General features: G+C 38.9%; 1 protein-coding gene across 4 annotated transcripts in view; it reads right to left on the bottom strand.

Moving 5' to 3' along the window:
- Smc2 (structural maintenance of chromosomes 2) overlaps positions 1-18,133 on the bottom strand; it is a 44,625-nt gene extending 26,492 nt beyond the window's left edge. The window contains exons 1-14 of one of the 4 annotated variants that reach the window (XM_005362181.3): positions 17,789-18,133; positions 16,884-17,109; positions 16,147-16,296; positions 13,183-13,305; positions 12,319-12,357; positions 11,131-11,241; positions 10,923-10,967; positions 9,691-9,924; positions 9,376-9,525; positions 5,409-5,642; positions 4,199-4,358; positions 3,124-3,241; positions 2,170-2,308; positions 1,345-1,464 (exon numbers count right to left, since the gene is read on the bottom strand). In XM_005362181.3, coding sequence (XP_005362238.1) covers positions 1,345-1,464; positions 2,170-2,308; positions 3,124-3,241; positions 4,199-4,358; positions 5,409-5,642; positions 9,376-9,525; positions 9,691-9,924; positions 10,923-10,967; positions 11,131-11,241; positions 12,319-12,357; positions 13,183-13,305; positions 16,147-16,296; positions 16,884-17,051 — 1,791 coding nt within the window. In that variant the 5' untranslated portion in view covers positions 17,052-17,109; positions 17,789-18,133. The remainder of the gene's footprint in view (positions 1-1,344; positions 1,465-2,169; positions 2,309-3,123; positions 3,242-4,198; positions 4,359-5,408; positions 5,643-9,375; positions 9,526-9,690; positions 9,925-10,922; positions 10,968-11,130; positions 11,242-12,318; positions 12,358-13,182; positions 13,306-16,146; positions 16,297-16,883; positions 17,110-17,788) is intronic. The other 3 variants (XM_013351904.2, XM_013351903.2, XM_026786791.1) reach the window with 3 other exon arrangements.
- Between the last annotated feature and the right edge of the window lie 762 nt (positions 18,134-18,895).

Here is an 18,895-nt window from a genome sequence, read left to right as displayed (position 1 = left end):
AAAAGATGGACCACAGGACAGTTTTCTTAGAAGCATTAGGATATAAACTAACAAAACATGTGACAATATAACTTTAAATTTTATATACATAGTATTAATTTTTTATTTAAGAATATCACTTTACACACTGAAACATTTATTAGTAACTCAAGTAGTTTAAGCAGAAAGCACTAGCAGTTTCTATCAAGGCAATACTAAACTATATAAATAAAACTATTAATTAAAGTAATCTTTTTATCAGCATAGTCACAGAAAGTGTTGTTTTAATTATTAGTAATCTGACTGTTTTAGTAAGTGCTTTTTTATTCAAATTGTACTACAGCAGCCAGTTTGAAATTACAGAAATAAACTGTGAGTGACTGAAAAAATAAATAGGCCAGGCAAAGCAGGGTCTTCTATGCCTGCCCATGGCCTCTTCGTGAACTTTGTTTACACGGTCCAACTTCCCCTTTTTAGATGAACCAAGCATCTCTATGGCAACAGCAAAGCACAACAAAGGCTGCTGCTCAGGTTTGTCTTCTGAGGCAGCAGACACCATTAAACAAGCCTGGAGGAAGCGCCTATGCTGGTGTGTGAAATTCCAGCTCACTAAACCAGGGTTTAACCAGGTTAATTAAGTTTGTGAACATCACTGACGCAAACTAAAACACACATTTTCAACTACAAGGACATCTGGAAAATTTTCTCAGTAATACTAAATTATACAAAGGCTATCTGCTCAGTACTTTAACTACAAGTGCTATTTCTGGGTTTCACTTAACTTTTTCAACTCAAACACTTACAATAACAAGCTAATTTTGTTGATAAATGTCATTAGTTTCATGCTTTTAGTCAGCATTCAACATCCATGTAAGGGGCTGGAGAGACAGCTGTTAGGAACTGGCTGTTCTTCCAGAGGACAGTTCAGCTCTCAGCACCCACATCACAAGTTTGCAACCCCAGCTCCAGGGATCCAGCATCTTCTTCTGGCCTCCAAGAGCATGGGCTTATGATATACAGTCATACACAAACGTAAGTAAAGCAAATAACAATAAAAAAGATTTTCTTTTTTGCCCCTGAGACAGGGCTATTCTGGAACTCACTCCGTAGACAAGACTGGCCTTGAACTTGTTGGGATTAAAGGTGTGTACCACCACTGCCCAGTATAAAATCTTTTAAAAACAAAAATGCATGGTAAATTTAAAATGTATTTCCTTGTACGTGTCTACTTTCTTACTAGCAGAAACACTACAACTGTGCTACCTTGTCAGTTGACTGGAATTCTACATGAGTATGTCCCTTACAATTAGTGTTTCCTAAAATTAAAAAACAGCAAACATTTAATTAAGATTCAATGAGACTTACAAGGTTCTGAGCGACCTTCAGAGTTTCAGGAGCAATACATCGGGCTGAAATTTTATTCAGAGGAATGATTGTGTACCGACGCTTCAACTCCCCCTTTTCTAGTAGCTTCTTACCAGTAACCTAAAACACGCATTTGAAATTTGAAGAAAAATTACTAATGATGATTAAAAATAGTAAAATGGAATGTATAAAAGCTTAGGAATACATCATCAAATATATCTGTGGTATGTTTATCTCAAAGAAGTAGATTTTTAAAGTATATAAAATAGATTATAATACAGCTTGTTTGGGAGGTATTTTTGCTAAGTGATTCAAGTCAGGAAAAAAAATTACACAATGTCATGTATATAGAGTCCTAAAAGGAAAAACTGCTATAGAGAACTGATGGTGAGAAGTGGGGAGGAAGGGGAGGAAACGCACGACAGCAGTTAAAGGGGCACGTATTTGTGATGTAACAGGAAAAGCGAAATGAGTGTAGAGATAAAATGATGCCTTCTTCTGGACTCTGCGGGTACCTGCATATGTGGTACTTGTGCAGACACATAACAAACACAAATTAAAGCTAAAAAAGCTGATGAGGGAGACGGACTTGATCGGGGGAGGGGGAGGGAAATGGGAGGCGGTGGCGGGGAGGAGGCAGAAATCGTTAATAAATAAATAAATTAAAAAAAATGTAGTAAGACAACAATCATTAACTGATTAATTCCATCATATAAAGATTAAATGCCTTAAAAAGTAAAAAAAAAAAATCAAATTTTTGTAGTAGTATAGGAATTTTCAGGCTAAATATTAATCTTACATTTTCTTTAATTAAAATTAACTTACCTCTGTGTCTACTACTACATTGTAGAGTCGCTCACCAGCCACCAATTCCAAAGCTGTGGCTGCAGAATTATCTTTTACATTTATCAGAGAAGCTACAAGTCCTTTCACACAATTCCGATTCCAGTTCTTCTCAGGATCCCTAAAAATAAAGGTTACCAAAAATTAATCTCAGGTAAATATTGTAGTGCCTTAGTTAAGACCCCTAAACAAATTAGTATAGTTTTATGAAAACCAAAATTTAAAAATGTCAGCCTTATGAAAAAAAAAACCACAGATTTATTTTTTAATCTATAATTATGGGCATTCACGTGTCTGTGTGTGGGGTAAATGTATGTGAGTGTATTTTCTGTGGAGGACAGAAGAGGGTTTTGGGTCGCCAAGAGTTGGAGATCAGCCCCACCACTGCCATGTGGGGGATGGAACTGAACTTGGGCCCAGTGAAAAAGCAGCGTGTTCCTTTAGCTGTAAGTTACCTCCCCAGTCCCTTCCAGCAAATTTTCAATGCAATGCAAACCACTTTCGGGCCCAAGCTCTCTATTACTTGATTTGATTAAGAGTGCCACAGCAAAGGCTGGAGCTGAGGGACTGGTTCCCTCACATGCCTGACACTCACTACTGCCATTGAAAAAAGAAAAATAAATGTCATAAAAATCCCATGCAGTCAAAGAAATGGGAGAATGCAACAGTAACGGCAGAATAACTGAAGGCAGTTTGAGCAGAGGAGATGGAATCACCCATTTGGTTAAGATGAGTTACACCAGCTGGTGTTAAGTTCACAAGAAACCCCCTCCCCACCCCACAGTTGACACCCTTCAATGAATATTTAAGAAAAAATACTAAATAAAGAAATGTTACTTAAAAATCTTGTGAAAAATTTCCAGATTGCCTTTTAGTGTAAGTACCAATGTGTGTTGATTATTTACCATTTTAAAATGTATGGTTTAAATCTCTTACTTGTATGCAAACCGAAGGTTTGGAAATCTGGCCAAGAGAGCTTCGTAATTTCCTTTCAGATTATTGATATCGCGAGAGAGCTGCCTGTGCTTTTCCAGAAGCCTCTCCTCTTTGTTTTCTGAGGAGTAATCAGAAGGAGCTTGAAAACAGGTCTGAAACACATTACCACCTAAGGCAAGACAGGCCTCAGCCTCTCTTTCTGAAGTACTTACTCCAAGAACAAAATGCAAATTCTAGTTAACACGAAATAAAATGCAGGTAGGCTTACTATTAAATTCCTATCAAGTACCAATGGACATGTTTCCAACATCAGAATCATGATTTTCAACCCAAGAAACAACATAGGAACTAAATGCCTACTGAAGTGTGTAGGCCCATATTTTTATGTGATGTAGCAGCCAGGCTCTAAAGCCATGGGCCCCACCTGAGGTGGTCACTGTACCCTGCCAGACAGGCTGTTGCTAACCTAACAAAAGGTCAGGATGTTGTTGCTCCCTTCTTAGTAGTTTGGAGAATGCCTGATAGTGATGGTAATTCAAACCTATGTGACAGCTAGCATACACAGCAGGCAGGTAGTTGTGGATGTGACCGAAAGCCATTCACCTGGTTACCTAGGAAACAGAATGCTAATGTATTTTCCCCCTTGATGAAGTTTTGGTATAAAGCTGTTTGGAGAATAAATGAGAGGAATTCTTCAGGATGTGAACTCAGGACTTCATGAGGGACCACTGAGAATCTCCCTCCCAATAAAGACGTGTGAGTTGTGTCTTTACTTCCGCACCTCCACACCGGTCCAGAGTTTATGTTGGGGTCTGGACTGAGAGACTTAATTTAGGGTCCAGGCTGCTACTGGACCCCGACAAAGTGAAAATAGATAAAGGCCAGTTTTAAACTTTCAAGTGATCAAGCAAGAAATTATCAAAACTTTACCTATTTTAGATAATTTTGACTGTATTTGTGAATACTTCCCTAACGTCTATGAATACGTTTTTAAAAAGTTGCTTATTTCCTTTGTTAGTTTCTATGCATAAAAACCCCTCCTGCTGAGTCGACCTTAAATACACTGCAGACAAACCTTCATAATTTAGTTTCTTCATTTCAGTTTCAAGTTTTTCCTTAGCTTTTCTTACAGCTTCAAAAGCTTCTTGGTCTTTCTTGTAGCCACTATCCATCTTCTTAACTTCTGCTTGCTTATTCTTTAGCTCCTGCTGGGCATGCTTCAACTTCATCTGTGCCTGTGATAGAAGCAGTGACAGACTATGAGGCGGACAGTGCTAGCAACTCAACAGCTAGAGTCAGACTGATCTGAAGACAAGGGGACATCAGAACAGAAGACAGAACTGTGGGGTCTCCTGAGATAACATTCAAAAAGTTACATTTCTCTGCATTCTTATCTTAAAGATATTAAATATAAATGAGTAATTTAGTACAAAAGTCTATTTTTGATATGCACCATGTATGACACTATTAATAAAGTTGAGAAATTTTATGAGAGTAACTCACAGCAGCTACTTAAAAACACACCCAACAACTGCACGCACTATTTTGTTCTCTTTCTTTTCAGTTCTAACCTCATCTGCATATCTTTGTGGCTCCTGGCTACCAACAGGAAAGACAATACACAGAAGGGAGGGCTGTTCAGAGATTCAATGCCAACAGTCTGATACTCAGTGGTGACTACTGTTGGCTCTCTGGATTTACACATATAAACCCTGCTTCTTAAAGTCATACTTTTATTCTCAGGGGGATATAACCAAATATATACTCAAGCTATAAAACTAAATATTCTCAGGCTCTATAACTGAATGGTGACAGATTAGTTTTTACCATTTCCTTCAGAGTAAGCTTATTAAAAATTAATCTAAAATTTTTATAGTACTGAGTTCTTAGACACTTTATGCCTGTCATTTCTAAATGAAAAACACAAATACTTGTAAATATGTTTTTAACTGATTAATATTAATTAATAATACATAGAAATGTTTCCAAGTAAATATTTTAAAGGTGGTTCTTTCATTTAATAAAGTATCCATGCATAATTCCAAGCACTGCTACAAACAGCAAAGCATTTACTGAATTACAGCTCTTAATGATCAAAGGATACCAATATTTAACAATGATGGCATTTAGATTTTCCATATAAGAGATTACAGATGTACATTAAAAAAAAATCCTTGACATTCAACTTGACATTTCAAGATATTGTAGCAACCAGAGCATAATGTGAAAAGTATCACCAACTGCAGTGGTCCCCACCCCATGCGAGTGTCTCTGTCTTTGTGTACCTGCTTGGCCTCCGTCTGGGCTTTACTTATATCGTTTTTACAGGTTATCATCTGACCGGCCAGAGTAGCTTCTGCTCCATCTTCATTGCTGGACAGACCAGCAGAAACCGCATTGAAGTGCTGCTGTGCCGCGGCCAAAGCTTCAGCATCTTTATGACTTGCTTCCTGAAGGCTGTGCAGTCCATCTGCTATCTTCTTAACTTCCTTTTCCTTTGCAGCTAATGTTTTAGAGTCCTTTAGAAAGAATGTCAAAGTGAAAAGATATTTTAGAAAAAAAATTCAACTTACTTTGTTATTAAAGTTCATAGCATTTTGAGGGAGAATAATAAAAAAAAGTAATTTAACCATCATTACTTTAAATTCTCACTTTGTAACTGACTGCTTTGGGTATGTGACATACATAGTACAAAATTTTCTTTCCATACGAGACAGTAAAATCCCAGACAAAACGGGATAATGTTACTACAGAGGCTGGCTGGTGGTGGCACACGCCTTTAATCCCAGCACTCGGGAGGCAGAGGCAGGCGGATCTCTGTGAGTTCGAGGCCAGCCTGGTCTACAAGAGCTAGTTCCATGACAGGAACCGAAAGCTACGGAGAAACCCTGTCTCGAAAAATCAAAAAACAAAAAAAACAAAACAAAAAACAACAAAAAAATCACTTGAGCTAAAAATCAGTTCTGAAGTCAATAAAAGTTAAACAGTAGCCACCCCCATCAAGCTTAAAAGTTTTAGGATTAAGAATAGATATACAAAAATATTTTATAAAGTGGCATAAGATTCAAGCATTGAAGAACAAGTACTGCTAATACTTAACACCTTTTAAGTAACATTAATTGGATAGCTCACACTAGACAAGATAACAACTGAGGGAAAAGAGATCTTAGTTACATAAACATGGCCAGATATTTTGGGCCACTTGATTACTTATGATTCATCTAATATTTCCTAGGTGCTTACTATATACTGGATACTGTTCCAAGACTTTGAAGACACAGATTTAACCCTGTGTTTAGGGAGTCGTCTTCTAAGGCAGAAAACATGGTAAAATAAGGTAAGGCTAGGAGATAACAGCTGTAGAAGCCGCTATGTTAGGAACACAGGAAAACCTACACGGCATGACATTTGAGCAGAAGTCTGAATGAAGACTACATCCAGCACCGAATCTGGTGACAGAACTTTGAGTAAATGTGGTTGAAGTAGAAAGAGAGACTATAAAAGGAACCAGTATCATAGCATGAAGCACACAGAAGGCTTCGATAAAATCTGATTTAATTACATATGACCTTGGAATGTTTGATATTACATTTAGTTTCTGTAAAGGACAACTAGAGAGTGGCTGGATAAAAAGCAGATCAACCAATTAGCATCAGCCCTAATGGGAGCTAACAGCTAAAATGGACCTTCAGTGATGGATGTGAGAGCGCCATCAACTGTAGGCTTTGGCCTAAATAAGAAGGAGTGTGGTTCCGCCACTTACTGATGTGGAAAAAATTTATGATTTCCATTGTGGATGTGGTTAAGTTTATATACTTTGTTAGTCACTACGGGAAAAATATTAAGTAGCTGAAAAAATGAAAATATAATTAAAGGACAATTCTTCAGACGGCTTTGAACTGACCCAGTCCATTCCCATTCAGTTGAAGTTCTTAAAAATAACTACAGAATGTGCTGGGAATGTGACGCCCTCCTTAGGAGTATGATATCCTTTAATGCTCTAACACAGGCTCTCACATCCCTCCAGTGTATAAATCCCTGATCAGGATGCTTCCTGAGGTCAAATGAACACATACAAACAAGGCTCCTTCCACCCATGATCACTTTCCAGGTCACGTGGGGGAAGTCCCACAATATCATCCAGGCTTCTACATAATTACCACCTATGGGTAAGTAATCAATCTGAATCCCATAACTTGCTGTGTGACTGCCAGTCTGGAAACCAGTGCACAGTGAATAAATATGCTTCATAAAACAGGGTTTATGGACCCAGTGAATGCCTATAGAATCCGCTGGTAATGTAACAACCTGAATTAAGAAGGGAATGGTGGAATTCCGGTCCTCCTCCAGCAACTGGCCGTCCTTTAGCTAGTGTACCTCAAATAATCTTGGGATATAAAACCCTGGGCAGGCGGCTTTCTGAGGTCTGGTGACTATGGCTCTGGTGCAGATGAGATTCCACCTCCCCTGGGGAAACTTACATGAACTTGAGAAATCAGCTCACAAATTCTAGAATGTGGCTGACCTTCTTTAAGTAATAAATCTGAGCCTGCTTCACAAATTCTTTTGTGTCTGTGTACTTTGTTTTACTAGACGTTTCAAACAGCTGATAACCAGACAACCAGTACAGAATCATACTGTTTCAGAGTTCATGGAAGGAGTTAAGCCCAGCTTGCATTTGAAAGCATGAAAGTATTGGCTGTATTTAAAGCTACAGGAACAAAAGAACTCTCCTAAGAAACAATAGAAGATGGCTATGCACTAGCCTGGGGCATGCTAACATTTACAGATCAAGAATAAAGGATACAGAAAAGGAGACAAAAAAAAAGTAACAACCAGTAACTGTGTTCAAGATAAAAAAAAAACATGCAAAAATAAGAGGGAAATGAGCCAAAATCAAGGCAGAGGACCGCACACATTTAAGCCTTAATAAACCTGATTAAAAAAAAAACACAGAAAGAAATTAAAAAATGGATTTCTGTAGCTGGGTGTGGGTGTCATAAACAGAACTGTTATACTAACCCTGTTTTGATATTTCATTTAAAATTTTCTTATTGCTTATATGTATAATTAGATTTATATATAACACTATCTGACAAAGTCAGTAGGAAGAACAATTTGATTGGACTTTAAACAATGACGTCTACTTTTAGTCATCCAATGGGATCATCCTTCAAACACTCCTGTGTCTATCACACACATCACCTATTGATACAGATACTCAACTTCTTATGAGTGCCCTATTCTTTACCAGCCCTTGCTGGTAATTTTACCCTCATTTCCATCCTATTCTCACCTTCTTCCATCTGTTTCTAAATCATGAAAGGTCCCGTCCCCCCCCCCCCCGCCCCGCTTTTTTCCTTCCTTCTTGTCTTTTTTAGACAGAGTCTGATACTGAAGCCAAAACTGATCTCAAATTTGTATCTCAGCCTCCTAAGTGCTGGGATTAGAAGTTTGGGCTACTATATTCAACAACCGGATTTGTACCACCAGTGTCCATTTTATGAATTATTCTGTATATTTTATTAATTATTTCATGTCAAATCAAGCCCCTTTCCAAATTCTCCTATGTATCTGGTCAGTTAGCACCTCCATCCTCTTCTTTTCAAGGAAACGTGTCTTTAGAATAGTTTTTATTCACTGGGCATGATGTATCACATCCCAGGAATAATGAGGTCAGTCTTCAGAACACAGGGGGTTTCAGAAGAGCCTGGAGTACAAAGAGCCTTACAAACAAATAAAACGAGGGAGGGGTCGCCAGGAATGCAGCTCAGTTGGTAGATATACCTCAGAGTGAATGAGGCCCACATACTGAGGATGCCAGTGTACTCCCGTATTCCTGTATTACAAACATAGGATGTTTTAAGTAGTCTGTGCTAAAAAGCCACGTCCTGGCCTCAAAAGAGGAAAACATTCAGACTCATTCTCATAGTTTTCTGCTGTCATTCTACACCATGCGACCACACTCTATCAGGACCTCACTTGGCCTTCAGACACTCACTGGCACAAATTCCCTTACACCTATTCTTCTCCCCTCTTTATTTATATTTACCACATCACTTATCACTGTATAACAAACTTTATATTTTACTTATCATTTTCCTAACTGGATCCAAAAGCAGTGATTTTTTTAAAAATAACTTCCCCCCATTTTGTATTTCTGACTCACACAACTACACTTAAGTGGGAGCAGACACTAAATATGAACAGAATAGTCAAATGAGCATCACTGGAAACATTTTATTTGCTTACCTCAAGCATGTTTTTTTCTAGTTCTTTGCGTTTGGTTTCTTCACTGTCCAGGTTTTTCTTCTTGAGGTCAAATGCACTTTGAGTCTTAGTATTGGCTCGCTGGGCCTCTGCGAAGGCATCCTCTAAAGAGCGGAGTATGCCTCCAGTTTCCTACAATCAAATGCACACCACTCACATCACTTACGTGGCTCACGATACAGCTTTTTTCTACAAGCTATATCACTATTTAAGATTAACATATCAATGTGGAGAACACTACCCAGTGAATCCTCGTTATAGTAAAGTTTTCCAGATGTTTATCTAATTTGTCCTGACCTTATCTTTTTTTTTCTCCAACTCTTCTATCTCACAATTGAGAGCCTTTATTTTCTTTTCGTTCTCAGACAGCACTTCTTGAAGTTTTAATATTTTATCCTGCATTTCCTTTAGCTCCTCAGCTGAGCGCTCCTTGGTATCTTCAGCCAGCAAAAACTGATAAGCAATATATAAACGACTCAGGTGCTCTATTTCTCGCATTACTTTTTGGTACTCCAAGTAGGAAGATCTTTCCTGAAAGAAAAGTCATAGTAAATAATAATTGAAAATTCATACTTCTAAGCCAAATTTAGGGAGAATCTTGCTACAGCAAACTTGGATCAAATTTCTTTTTATAAAATCTGATAGATTTTTGTCTTTACTGATGTCACTTTAACCTCAGAACTTTGGCTTCTAAGACAGCATTATCCCATCTCTAAAGAATCCTATGTGGCCATTTTTATCTTTTGTAAGTTACGATCAAGCAGTTGGGATTACCACAGAAAAGTGTCTCCAAGGTTTATCAGCTACGGGTAGAAGTCTATAAGTAGGTCTACCCACGGGGACACACTGTGACATGCACTTGGCTGTCGCGTCACTGCGGAACTTTCAAGTCCTACAACTTGCTTGCACATGTGTGAAGCTGATTCACATAAGGACCCACTGAAGCAACAGAGCAGCTGAACATAAGCAGCAGATAAAGAACAGCTCACAGCAGCTTCACTGCCTCTCCCTGCTACCAGATTTAGAAAGAATGTGTCCAAAGAGGGGTCCAAAGGCAAGATTTAACTTTCCAATCTATTGTTCACTACTAATAAAGGGAGTGCCTTAGGATCAAAGTTTTTCAGTTTTTCTAAATCATCTATACTATAAGGAGTTAAGCAATATTAAATTAATGAGCACTTATTAAGTCTTAAGTGGGTACATCTTTAGAAACAATGTGCTTTTTCCACTTATTACTGAAAAAACAATTTTTTTTCAACTTATTACTGAAACCACCAAGTTTTATGATCCCTGGGGCTGTAAATGCTATATCTAAGATTATGAAGACTAGTCTCTAATACCATTTTGACTTAGTAGATAGGAAATATATATCCACTGCAAGTAGAAGGCCGAATTATTGAGTACCAATTTTATCCTACAGAAAAATTCCCAAGAAATGGTAGATACTTCACTTCATCAGTATTTGTACAACTTAGGATCTGATTTTGAGAACCACCCTAACTACACCCTATAAAACATATAGCATATACCTCTTTTAATTTTTGAATAGTTGGAGTAATCTCTTCTTCCAATATCTGGAAAACAAAAGCAGACAATATTTTCAGTAGGTCAAGTAAAAACACCTAATTGTTCTGTTTTTCAAGACTTGGTACATGAAAGACTATGGAAAACAGAAGTGAGAAGAGCAATGTTCTCGCTTTATAGCATAAACTGCAAATTTCACATCTATTTAATTACCGTTTTTATTTCTTTCAGTTTAGCCTCCTTTTTTTCTATAGTTTTCTGGGCAGCTATTTTTTTGTACTCATACATTCTGGTTCCAGCAGCTTCTTCAATCATTGATAATATCTGGAATACAATTGTATTAAGAATTCAAAGCAATGAATCTCACTGGAATTTAGCATTAACTATACCACTACATTGACCTCAACAGAATTTTACTGAGTAATATAACCACCCTAAAAAAGTTAACCAGATTAAAACATCTATCTGACCCTGACACTTTACTGAGAAGTATCTGTAGCTTCACTCTTATTCCCAAATCAAGCCTTCTGCTACACTAATTTCCCAATGTTTATCACTTCTGAAACTGAAATACTGATTGTTCCTATTTTCCTGATACAAGTCTAAAATGACAATAAAAACAAAGTAGCCCTTTCTTCTATTTTTTAAAGTTTGCTCTTAAACCTATTTTAAGTTGGACTTCAACTATTTTTTCCAAGGCTGAAGCATGGCATACATCCTTAATGATTATGGCACATGCATTAGTGACAAGTTGTGACAAGCAACTTTACTCTTCCACTTCTCTATTCAGAGTGAGGCCAGGGTCTTATGCTGCCACTAACTAGTAACTAAACAAAGCAATGCGAACGCATGCCAGCACCTTTTAGGAAGCTCCTATTCACCTTCAGAACCCATGTCTAGAAGATCACTGCTTTCCTGAACTCGTTATGATTTGTACATGTTCAGCAGGTTTTAAACTAGTAATTCTCACTAAGACATTACCTTAGTGAAAGTAAACTTGACCCTTATTTAAATAGAGTAGTAACATCAATTACAGTCTCAGTTCTTTTCAATAGCAAAAGTAAAAAACTCATTTCACTACACCAAGTACTTTCAAGGCAGTTACAAGTCCTTTGCCACACCTCATGTAGTTTAGAAAAGAAGCTAATTTTACATACATTTTTTTCTAGCACTTTTTCCTTAGTAATTCATCCCAACATAGAATACTAGTTAGCTACACTGCTCTACACAGTCAAGACCTTTGAACTACAGACACAGTGCTAAATGTTAAGCTACTTTACTCATCATTCTCAGACAAGGCTTCCAAAATCTTGATGTAAGAAACTACTTTTAAAATCTGGTTGCCTGGAAAATTGAGAATTTATAATTACTATTTTTATTATTTATAAATACTATTCTTACCTCTGGTGGTTTCATATTTAATACTTTCGTAATTCTGCCCTGAAAAGAAAACAGCAAATTTAGTTTAACTACAATGAGCTATAAAAAATATCACCTAAGTACGTCATATAATGTTTAAGTGGAAGCTTCTGTAACTCACTCAGAGTGACACAAATTAAGTTACTAAATGATACAAAGGATAATGATACAAAAAGACATCAGTTTATTCCTGAAATATTGAACTGCTTTAAAGCTAGTCTTTTATAATAGGATAACGATTTCATGGTGTTGATACTGGGCATTTTCCCACAGGGTTTTAAGAGTTGACAGCATCACCCTTAAGGGACATGATAGGATCATGAGCACACTGAACTAATCAATGGTTGAATCCACTGATGCAGGTACCACTGGACTGTTAGAAGGTTAGAAACTACAGGATTTGCAGGTCTCACTTGAGATACTCGGGTTCTAAGGCACACCTCTCTTTGCTCCTTGGACCCCAGGAGGTAAGTTAGCAGCTTGCCTCTGTCATGTGGTTCCACTGCTATATATCAGCCTCACCGCAAGCACACAGCAATGGAGATGGTCAACAATGGGCAAGGAACTTTGGAAACCTTGATGAAAAATCTTTCTTTCCCTGACTTTTTTTCTGGCAGCTTGGGGGGTTCCATTCTGTAAGCTATAAAAACCTGACACATGACTTCTTTTTTAAACTTATCTTGTATTGGCTTTACATATAAAATAACTGCAAAAAAGCATATCACAACAAAAATTCATATAATTCAATAGACACAGAATATAGATATTTAAAAAACCCACAATTCTCATATGCATCAAATAAAAATTAAAGTGAACCTGTTATGAAAGATACAGAACGACCCCAACCTGCATGATGAGGAAGTGAGGGTTGTTAACGTTCAGGCCCACGGAACAGAAGAGATCCTGGACTCTGGTGTTATTGGCATTCACTCCATTGATTAGATATTTATTTCTGCCACCAATAACCACCTAAAAAAGAAGTATTTAACAACCTTTAAAGATGAAGGAACATTTTGTACCAAAATAATAAATTGTAAAATCCATTTTTGCACTATTCTGTACCCTGAGTGATTAGTGGAAGATGTATGTCACAATCAAAAGGACTGTGGGTTTGGGTTAGGACAACTCAGGTGCTTTCACTAACTAGTGAACTATGCACATCTAACGTTATTTTTCCAATATATATAAAATGTATTTTTCTTTCCTGACCATGTTCTGAAACTGACCACACTTAGAGGCTAATATATGTTTTCCACTTTTTAATGGGAACAGAAGATACTAAAAGCTAAAGACATGGATTCTGTAATGAATTCTCGACAAAACTCTACAAAGAGTTCATTAACATGACTTTTGACAACTTCAAAGAAAAGAGAGTAATGGTACTTCAGCTTGGGTTCATCATGACACTCTAGATCCTGTCTCGAACAGATTTTACCTCAATTCCAAAATTGCCATTAAGGGTATGATCGTCGCATTTAACAAAGTCTGAAAGACTTTAATAGAGACTTGCTTCTCATAATATACACCTCACTGCATTAAGAATCTTTAATACAGACCAGTAATAAATAATGAATATAGTTCGTTTACTTTCTTTACAGGATTATTAGGTTGGGAGGTGTGTCCATAAATAAAACAAGGATTTTATAAAAAAAAAAAAGATATAAGAATACAGTCTCATGACCCAAATAAAGATAGAAAAAATTATGTAGGCTAAATAGGAATGTAGAGACATTTCCCCAAAAGTACCTGTTTATGGCTACTAAAAAACTTAACAAAGAGCTGAATTCTGTCCTGCCCTATAAATAAAGAAAACCAGAAGCTTGATTAAAAATAAAGAAAATCTATATTAACAAAATGTTAAAATAGAAAGTGAGAACTAAAAAAATTTTAAAAACAAAACTGAAAGCTGAAAGCATTGACTCTAAGAAAAAAGATTAAGGACTAATGTGAGGCCCTTAATGATTTTAAATACAAAGACAGCAATGAGGCTAATTAATAACACATATAACAAGTTCAGAGCAGCTTCAAGTCACGTTGTGGACACTGAGAGAATACCCAAGAAAACCAGTGGAGAGTCTAAGATGAAGAAATGCTAATTCTGTCTGTATCTGTTCTTATTAACCCTTTTTATCGCCACTAAATCTCAGGCCACACGGGTTAAAAAAAAACTCTATGGAATTGTATGCAGCTGAGAGGCTGCTACATACTTGGTGTGTTTAGGCTAATGAAGGACCTGGAACGCAGCTCAAAGCCCTGTAGGATTTTACTTAGAAAATACTTAGACCTGCAGACAACTTAAATATTGAAATATACACAAAGTCAGATTTCATATTTGAACTCTTAAGAGAACCAAGATTAATACATAAAACTAAGTTAGCAAACTCCTGCTGAATTTCAAATTAGTTTTTAATAACCTCTTTACAAATCAGAATAGAAGGCAAGATCTGAAGTAACTGCAGGAGCTCACAGGGAAGATTCAGACATGATAGCTTAAGTTCTAACCACAGCTGAGCTGGGGCTCACGGGATGGAAAATAAGATCTTTCACTCTCTTACAGACAATATATCTCACAGGGCACTATCAACTATACAGTTCATATTGACAGAAGCACCATTACGCAGTTCAGGCCTCTATAAGATAGTCTAAAGGATTCTAGCCAGTATTCATAAGATTTGCTCATCAACACTAACCAGGAAGCCTTTACTGAGCCGGACTGTCAAGCAACACATTAGACCTGAAATGTTTACACAGTGTTACACAGCAATTTCCTCCAAGAGAGAACATTTTATCTTGGTGAGAAGCTCCTTGAGACACAGGATGTTCTTTCTTAATGGAGGAAAAACATTCCAAACTGCAGGTAAGTGCCTTAAATCTTATGACATAAACAAGTTAACCTTCAGGAAATCCCTAGAAGTGACCAGACTCCTGGCCCACCCCTACGCCCCATCAATCTTGCAGAAGTACTGCTGAGACACTCTCACATAAGACAAGTGACCTGAAGTGCTGACCAGCAGCTGTCTGAGATGCTCACATCAGCTGAGCTCCTAAAAGAGGAACTCTAACGCAGCGCTTCTCAGCTTTCCTGATGCTGTGACCCCCCGACCATAAAATTATTCCTGTCACTACTTCATAACTGTGATTTCGCTCCTGTTATGAATCAAATGTAAATATCTGTGTTTCCAATGTTTTTAGGTGGTGCCAATGAAAGGGTCACTTGACCCCCAGGTTGAGAATCACTGCTCTATCACGGGGCAGTGTTGTGTAATAGCTTTCTCCAAATGTTACATCCTGCAGGGACCCTTTACATAGGTTAGCAACTCTTGATAGCTTTGGGAACTCCTCAAAACTGACCAGACTCACTAGGACTCTCACTCATAAGCTATAAAAAATGAGATGAGTCCCCCACCCCTCAGAAGGAAGGGAGCTAACGGGCAAAGAAGACTCTAAGAGGAGAAAAGTTGCAAAGGTGACTAAGAGCAGACCAGCCGCAGGGGAGAGGTAAAACCAATGAGATACCTGGAAAAGACACTCTCCAATCTGCTGAGCTGCCCTTGGGCTGTGCACTGCGCTCCAGGTTCCTCGTTCTGTGAGCTGCCACCCATGTGAGAGGAGACCCTGTCTCTGCGTCATTTCTACTCCTGTGAGCGGTAATGCCTTATCTCAGATCCTGTGAGAAACTCTAGTTACCAGTTACCATCAAGTTCAACTTTGGTGGTATGCATACTTTGGTCGGCTGTCGTTCCCCTATCTGGGGACACTATTTATAGTGTCACACAATATACAGTATCCAAAGGCTTGACAGCTACTCACCTGTCTTGTAACTGTGATTTCATCATGAGCTTCAAATCCTAAAGGACTTTGCTTTTTGTCAGAATTATCAAAAGTGATTGAAACGGAGGCTTTGGTGATTCCAGCCTGCCCATTCTTATAAACTAGATCTTGTAAATTAGAAGCCCGCACCTATAATTAAAGAAGGAAAAGTTCACTGACCAAACTTCATATTCTACAACAGCAGCATTAAAATATATGTCTTGCTTTGAAAAACCCACCTGTGTAGTGGTAAGTAAAAAAAGAGGCGGTCACATCCATCCATCAGCAAGAAAAACAAGGACTACGGACAATAACCTATTATCAATACCTTTTACATTCTATTCTGAATTGATCTTTACTAACTTAGCAAAAGCTAACTTGAAAAACTCAAGGGAGAGGTATGAACTTTACTAGGCACCCCATCCATTAGTACACCCTAAAAGGCACTGTAAGGCAGAAGAGCAGGTACAGACTCTGAACAGAGACAACACTGAAATAACACTGCTCGGTGGGGGCATTACTTCCAACAGTTTAAGAGGAGGAAACTGAGGCAAGGTCTCACAGTTTCTGTTTTTTCATCTAAAGGATAGGGTAACCAAAATCTCTGCTTAAATGGATGCAATGCAATATAAACTAATGTACGTGAAGCACAAAAAAACAGGCAAATGTAGTCTCCAAAAAGTAACAAAGTTACCCTTGGACAAATGTTTACATAAATCATAAAGTTTGTACTGTACCTGAGACAGGTTGGAGATGCCTAGGAGAAAGCAAATGGAGTCCAAAATATTGGATTTTCCACTGCCGTTTAAACCAGTGATAGCATTGAAGAGGGGGTCAAAACCATTGACTTCAGTCCTTTGTGCATAGGACTTGAATCCTTCGAGAATGATTGATTTGACATACATTATTCTACACTGTCTTGGGCTCGTAAGCCTCTGCTGGGTAACAAGAGACAAGCGAGGTCTGTGTAAAACAGAAATAACATCACTCAAGTATACGTTAAAAAACAAAAACAAACCAAATCACAATAAATATCACAGGAATGTATAGCACCGGAAAAATACACTTGCCAAACTACTTTTAATTCTAAAAACAGCTTCCTCGAATTTAAAATTATCAAGGAGTTGGCCACCGTTTGGAAGTTAAACCATCCAGCCTGGAAGTCACCATCTCTTTATTACTGCTGCCCACTTTCCTAGGCTCGTGTTGACTGTAAACACTGTCGTTAATAAAGATTGTTGGTTATTTCACATTTAATTCTCCTTGTTACAAGCGCGCCTTTCTGGTACTGGAATGGATACCCCTCTTTACCGCTCCTTCCTTTTTCCTCCGTGGCAGTAAAAGATGACACTAAGCACCGTTTATCTGTCTATCCAAGTCACCCTAAATCCCGCTATGCTCTTTGCATACACACATCCGTGAATCTCTCTGAATAAGACTTTCAGGACCCGGGCAGTTAGCGGACCTTAAGGACGAGGTTTCTCGCGTCCCCGAGTAATTGTTGATCTGCCTTACGGAGGAACAAGAGTCAACATCTCTATCTAATCAGCACTTGAGGTCCCTCCTTGAACCTGACCTTTCCCGCGCCCCGTCTCCCGCCGAGACACCGGCTTGTGGCCGGGCCAAGGGACGCACTACGCACCCGCCACAGAGCCGCCCGGACCTGGGAAACCGGTGCAGGTCCCTCACAGCGCGAAAGCGGAGAGCGAGACCACCCGACCCGGATCGGGGCGCTACCGGGAGAACGCCAGCATCCCCGGCACAGCGTCCGCCGCAGCCCAACCACCGTGCCGGAACTGTTCCTTTGAATTTCGGCGCGAGCGAAGGACCCCGCCTCCGAGGCGTCTCGCCTCTGTTGGTGCCCAGTATCTGCCTGACGGATGCCCTTCACCTTTCGACCCCAGGAAAAATACGGAAACAACGTGGCGATAGTAAATGATGTTTTCGGCAGTGGAGGGCAGGGGCTATAATGCTTTGGGCATGGAAAGTGCAAATGAAGACGGGTCGTTCTCACATCCGCGTCAGGCACGCTCTAGGCAGCATCTCTTCCTGGTCTGGGCCTCGCGCTGCTCCGGTCCCGCCCACGTTCTGGCCCTTTCCGGCCAGCGGCTTCTGTCCTCGGGCTCCGCCTCCTCCAGGTCGATTTTCTGGGAGGTTACAGTGTAGAAACCCAGGCTGTCCGGAGGTATCTTCTGCGGCTTCTTTTCTCCAGGTTGCTGAGATTCCTGGAACGTGGAGGCAGTAATTAGTCGAATAGGAAGGCTCTGGCTTTGAGGACACAAATCTCACGTTTCCAGAGGCGACCCTTTGCCTGCAATAACGGGAAGCTGGGTAGCAGGTGCTGGGCAGATGACTGTACGATTCCTTATGCCAAGAAGCTGTTTAATGATAAGCAATGGCTGACCTACCGGTTCAGGAAAGTTTGCTGAAGCTTCTTAGGAAAGTTGGTATTTACAGAGTTCTATGTTCTGGATAGCTGCGTTCCAAAGGCTGTCAAAAATTCCTCCACAAACATAGAAGCCTAGTGTTCTCGTTTGTTTTCTCTTCGTTTTGTGCGGTTAAATACTTTGAGTCACTAGGCTAAACGACTTATAAGTGAAGACACAGATTTTGTTCCCAGGCAGCCTAACGACAGAGCATGTGCCCCTAAAGCATTATCTACAATTGCTAATTTTACAGTGCTGGTAATAGATGACTTAGTCAGCAGTGTGTAGTGTTTTTAACAACAGCAGGGTTTTAGGGTTAATTA

Source organism: Microtus ochrogaster, linkage group LG5 (assembly GCF_000317375.1).
Source record: "Microtus ochrogaster isolate Prairie Vole_2 linkage group LG5, MicOch1.0, whole genome shotgun sequence".
Taxonomy (NCBI): domain Eukaryota; kingdom Metazoa; phylum Chordata; class Mammalia; order Rodentia; family Cricetidae; genus Microtus; species Microtus ochrogaster.
The sequence above is the reverse complement of the archived record's forward strand: the minus strand, read 5'-3'. Positions and strand labels throughout refer to the sequence as shown.